Source organism: Limulus polyphemus, unplaced genomic scaffold (assembly GCF_000517525.1).
Source record: "Limulus polyphemus unplaced genomic scaffold, Limulus_polyphemus-2.1.2 Scaffold2800, whole genome shotgun sequence".
NCBI classification, from domain to species: Eukaryota; Metazoa; Arthropoda; class Merostomata; order Xiphosura; family Limulidae; genus Limulus; species Limulus polyphemus.
The window spans coordinates 61,877-68,168 of NW_013668410.1; the positions used below are offsets into that span (position 1 = coordinate 61,877).

At 31.5% G+C, this 6,292-nt stretch overlaps 1 protein-coding gene across 1 annotated transcript in view; it reads right to left on the reverse strand.

The window, feature by feature from the left end:
- Window positions 1–3,715: 3,715 nt before the first annotated feature.
- LOC106467928 (substance-K receptor-like) overlaps window positions 3,716–6,292 on the reverse strand; it is a 15,232-nt gene continuing 12,655 nt past the window's right edge. Inside the window, exons 4-5 of the mRNA XM_022396156.1 lie at window positions 5,825–5,926; window positions 3,716–4,161 (exon numbers count right to left, since the gene is read on the reverse strand). Coding sequence (XP_022251864.1) covers window positions 3,829–4,161; window positions 5,825–5,926 — 435 coding nt within the window. The 3' untranslated portion in view covers window positions 3,716–3,828. The remainder of the gene's footprint in view (window positions 4,162–5,824; window positions 5,927–6,292) is intronic.

Sequence of the window (6,292 nt, forward strand, 5' to 3'; positions counted from 1 at the left end):
GATAGGAACGTAAGGTAGCTTAGAATATATTTTATCAAATTAAAATGATTATAAAAGCAATGAGGAAAAACATGCTTTAAAATCTTGAATCAATAATATAAATTCCAAAAGCTAGAGTAACTGCTATTATATACAATTATAAATCTGATTAAATATTATGAATAATGCTGCTTATACACAAAGAAGTCTCTTCGCTTTCAAGTCAACAATAAGAAAGAAGATACATTAAGTGTTTTACAAGCAGAACGTTTATTTATTTTAATTTTCAGACTCGTATTTTCAGAATTCCAAGTAATAAATGCAAACGCTAGATTATATATAAATATATGTTTTATTTTCAGAATTTTAGACATTACTCCAATCTCTTTTGAATAAGGTATTTCACTTATACGTTACTGTTTAATTAGTCAGAAAAAACGATGTTGGTAATCTTAAAATTAGTTATTAGTGCAAGCATTTACTGGAAACACTTTGATAAGGATACTGTTTGGCCTCATAGGTTTTTTTATTGATAATTTCTTAATAACTTTCTTAACGAACTTGGTTTATAATTCATTATTTATAATTTCACTTGTTTCTGATTCCTAACATCTTCTAAGTATCTAATATATAAGGATAAAATATTAACTCAAACGATAGTTCATGACCAGCTATGGTGATTTCTAAAGATGTTGGTTTGTTTCTACACAATCGGTTACCTGTGACCTGTCGACTGTGTGGAACAGAACCCCGGATTTTAGCGTTTGAAGTCCGTAAACTTACCGCTGATCCACCGGTTTATGAAACAAAATCGTCAATTCGTGCTTCTAATCATTAATATTTTCCCATAAATTGATAAAAATAAAAATTAAATTATATATATACGTTGGTTTTAATTCTTGTTTGTTGAGCTCGTATTCTGTAAGCATATACATGTTTTGCATTTTCATAGCTCCCCCCCCCCAGTATCACAGCGGAATGTCTGCGGACTTATAATGCTAGAAACCGGGATTCGATACCCGTAATAGCCAGAGCACAGATAGCCCTTTGTGTAGCTTTGTGCTTAACTTCAAACAAAAAAAAAACATTTTAATAAAAACTACAATAAATTATATTAAATTTCAGTTTGCACAAAGTTTTACAAAACGAAATTGCAAAACCACACGATCTTTAAAATGTAAAGGAATAAGAATAATTAAATAATTTCACATCACGTTTGTAAAATATCCAGAACACAAATATTTTTTTAACTAACGTTTGTTTGTTTTGGATTTCATGCACAGCTACATCAGGTGTATTCATCCCTAATTTTGAAATGATCGATTAGAGAGGAAGGAGATAGTTAACACCATCTTTTACCAACTTTTAGGATTTGACTGTCGCACTTATAATGCACCCACTTCTACATAGTGCAGAGCATGATTCTTCTTACTTTTATTTTCTTTTTATTGGCGGAAAAGGAATATGAAGAGCGGAACTGGAGTTTGGAACAAAGTTAATCACTGGATCATCAACTAAAAAATGGAAACATTTTAATCAGGAAAGGAAATGTCAGACAATTCAGCAGAGGACACTTGGGCAGAGTTCTTCCTTATAATAGATATATATATCTATTGGTTGGCTTGAAAAATAACACCAGTAAGGACCAGGTATATATCGCACTAAATATTTGATAAACTAGTTAACAAGATGCTGTTAGAAAACTTAATAAACAAGGTACAACTAGAAAAACAGTATACTGCTAGAATACTTTATAAACAAGATACTGCTAGACTACTTTATAAACAAGATACTGCTAGAATACTTTATAAACAAGATACTGCTAGACTACTTTATAAACAAAATACTGCTAGAATACTTTATAAACAAGATACTGGTAGAACACTTTATAAACAAGGTACTGGTAGAATACTTTATAAACAAGGTACTGGTAGAACACTTTATAAACAAGATACTGCTAGAATACTTTATAAACAAGGTACTGCTAGAATACTTTATAAACAAGATACAACGAGAAAAACAAAGTACTGCTAGAACACTTTATAAACAAGGTACTGGTAGAACACTTTATAAACAAGGTACTGGTAGAATACTTTATAAACAAGGTACTGGTAGAACACTTTATAAACAAGGTACTGGTAGAACACTTTATAAACAAGATACTGGTAGAATGATTTATAAAGAAGATACTGGTAGAATACTTTATAAACAAGGTACTGGTAGAATACTTTATAAACAAGGTACTGGTAGAATACTTTATAAACAAGGTACTGGTAGAACACTTTATAAAGAAGGTACTGGTAGAATAATTTATAAACAAGGTACTGGTAGAACACTTTATAAACATATTATTGTTAGACGAATTTTAAGGCACATATAAGATACTTTGTAAACAAGGTACTGGTAGAATACTTTATAAGTAACGTAATACTAAAAGGCTTTTTGAACAAGGTACCATTCTGTAAAAATAAAAACTGTAAACATAGGGCACTGCTTGTTAAATATATACATCTAAGATACTACTTTTAGACAATACTGTTATTGAACTACTTCTATAACAACTAAAATGTTAATGTTTTTCAAACTATCTAGATGTCACTTTTAACGAATCAGTGCTCTAACAAATGATAGGTTGATATTCTTCAGACTATGTTACTAACAACGATAACTATTCTTTATCTTACATAGAGAAACTCCATTATCGAATAAATACTGAAGCAGCTGAGAATTTATTGTTTTAACCACATTGTGGCATTGTTATCGAAACAATGCCGTGACAGCTGAAACGTTACTATATTTCTGACTAAATAAACGGCACTGTTACCAAAACAATGTTGTATCATCTGAAAGGTTAATGTTCTTTACACTACACAGACAACATTGTTGCCAAAACAATGTTGTATCATCTGAAAGATTAATGTTCTTGAGACTATATAAACAGCATTGTTACCACAATAATGTTGTATCATCTGAAAGGTTAATGTTCTTGACACTACACAGACAACATTGTTACCAAAACAATATTGTATCATCTGAAAGGTTAATGTTCTTTACACTACACAGACAACATTGTTACCAAAACAATGTTGTATCATCTGAAAGGTTAATGTTCTTTACACTACACAGACAACATTGTTACCAAAACAATGTTGTATCATCTGAAAGGTTAATGTTCTTTACACTACACAGACAACATTGTTGCCAAAACAATGTTGTATCATCTGAAAGATTAATGTTCTTGAGACAATATAAACAGCATTGTTACCACAATAATGTTGTATCATCTGAAATTTTAATTTTCTTGACACTACACAGACAGCATGTTACCAAAACAGTGTTGTATCATTTGAAAGTTAATGTTCTTTACACTACACAGACAACATTGTTGCCAAAACAATGTTGTATCATCTGAACGATTAATGTTCTTGAGACTATATAGAGAGCATTGTATCGAACCAATACTATTATAATTGTAAGATTAATGTTCTTTAAGCTATATAATGAAAGATGTTACCAAACCAATCATTTAACGTATGGAAATTTAAAGCTATTCACACTACCCCTCTAGAAAAAACTCTATTGAGAATATATATTACGCAGTCAATTTCACGAGGTACAAAGACACTTTAATAGGATAATTCTCTATAAAACAATACTTTTATGAGAGATCTGTTTGTTTCTGTATGTAGAAAGAATATAACAAGTTTTTATATAAACAAACTTCTTCCAAGTTTCGTAAGATTTTATTTTTCACCGCCATTGAAAAGAAGTTTTGAAATTTCATTTTTTGTTGCCTTCATTCAAGTATAGTGTCAAACAAACGTAACATTTAGCTCCTCCTCAACTAATTTACTCCTGCAGCAAGTTGGACATCTTCATCGGATTAATTGTGTGCTCACCTTCTTTATTCTGTTTATTTTCAATCTGCTCAAGTTGCTGTCTTTCTTCATTTGGATGAGTCAGTTGGCTATGCCGACGTCTTTGGGGTTGATTATTATTGTGACGTTTGTTGTCAGGGGGCGTTGGCGTCACTTGATTTTTCTGATAGAAGCACGAGAATATCAGGCGAAATCCTTTCCGAAAGCTCTCACTACAAGCACCATAGATGATTGGGTTAATAGCTCCATTTGCGTAAGTGAATAGATGGGCCACGAAGAAAACACGTCTGTACCAGTTGGGTAACTTGTGGAAGATTGAAAAACTAAGAATTAAATACAGTATTTTTACTTAATGTACAGCTGACATTTTTTACAGAAGGATGTAAATACACAGCACATAATTTATCAAACAGGACAAATATCAAGGTAAACAAACGTTGTGTTTGAGATCTGCTCATTTTGTATCACAGAGATTCTGATTTAGAACAACCATCAATGTTCACAAGTAAACATTAGCTAACTGATTTAGAACAACCACGAGTGTTTGCAAGTAAACATTAGCTAACTGATTTAGAACAACCATGAGGGTTCACAAGTAAACATTAGCTAACGGATTTACAACAACCATGAGTGTTCACAAGTAAACATTAGCTAACGGATTTAGAACAACCATCAATGTTCCCAAGTAAACATTAGCTAACCAAAATCCTACAAAAAAAAAAGAAATTCCTCTTCCAATACCCCCATTACTTCATACAGTAAGAATTACAGTCCATTTTCACTTACACAGTGCTTATCTATACCCTACTTACTTCATAAGTTAAAATATACAGTTCAATTTCACATACACAATACTTACCTACACCATAATTACTTCATACAGTAGAATTACAGTTTACTTTCACATACACAATTCTTGGCTATATCCTCGTACACTGAGATTTACAGTCCCGTATATATTAGGTATTCAACCTATTTTTACATAACCAAGAATTTCAATGTAGTTTCTCGTAATAAGCTTTATATACAATTGTTCCTCTATTTAACTATTCATGTAAATTCTGCCTTTGAGTCTAAATATCTATATTGTCTTTACTAACATAAACATACCCATTAAAATATAAAATAATTATTGACAGTAATCACATTACTATTAGCAAAACACCCCAAAAACATTTTTCACTTGTGAGAAATTTCATAGTTTTGACAGAATACTAATTAAATATAGTGAATACATCTTGTTACTTAACACCTACCTCATAGCTGGTTGATTTAAAGTGACGATACAACACAACAACTTGAAGTAAATACCAACCTCGTAGCTGGTTGACTTAAAGTGGCGATACAACACACAACAACTTGAACTAAATACCTACCTCATAGATGGTTGACTTAAAGTGGTGATATAACACAAGAACTTGAGCTAAACACTTACCCATAACTGGTCGACTTAAAATTATAATACAACACAACAACTTGAACTAAACACTTACCCATAACTGGTCGACTTAAAGTGATAATACAACACAACAACTTGAACTAAATACCAACCTCGTAGCTGGTTGACTTAAAGTGGTGATACAACACAACAACTTGAACTAAACACTTACCCATAACTGGTCGACTTAAAATGATAATACAACACAACAACTTGAACTAAATACCAACCTCGTAGCTGGTTGACTTAAAGTGGCAATACAACACAACAGCTTGAACTAAACACTTACCTCATAGCTGTTTGACTTAAAGTGGCGATACAACACACTACAACTTGAACTAAATACCTACCTCATAGCTGGTTGACTTAAAGTGGCAATACAACACAACAACTTGAACTAAATACCTACCTCATAGCTGGTTGACTTAAAGTGGCGATACAACACAACAGCTTGAACTAAACACTTACCTCGTAGCTGGTTGACTTAAAGTGGCGATACAACACACAACAACTTGAACTAAACACCTACCTCATAGCTGGTTGGCTTAAAGTGGCGATACAACACCACAACTTGAAAAGTGAACCAGCACCAGAAACAGTTGAGTAGGTAGACAAATAGCATCCTTATAACCTATAAAATATATTTAGTATTGATGATACAAATAAAGAAATGTTAAATCCTTTAAATATGAGTCAAGTGCACGTTATATAAGAATTTATACTTTTACTGTAATCTTATAAGTCAAGTGCACGTATATAAGAATTTATACTTTTACTGTAATCTTATGAGTCAAGTGCACTTTATATAATAATATATACTTTTACTGTAATCTTATAAGTCAAGTGCACGTTATATAAGAATTTATACGTTTACTGTAATTTTATGAGTCAAGTGCACGTATATAAGAATTTATACTTTTACTGTAATGTTATAAGTCAAGTGCACGTTATATAAGAATTTATACTTTTACTGTAATTTTATGAGTCAAGTGCACGT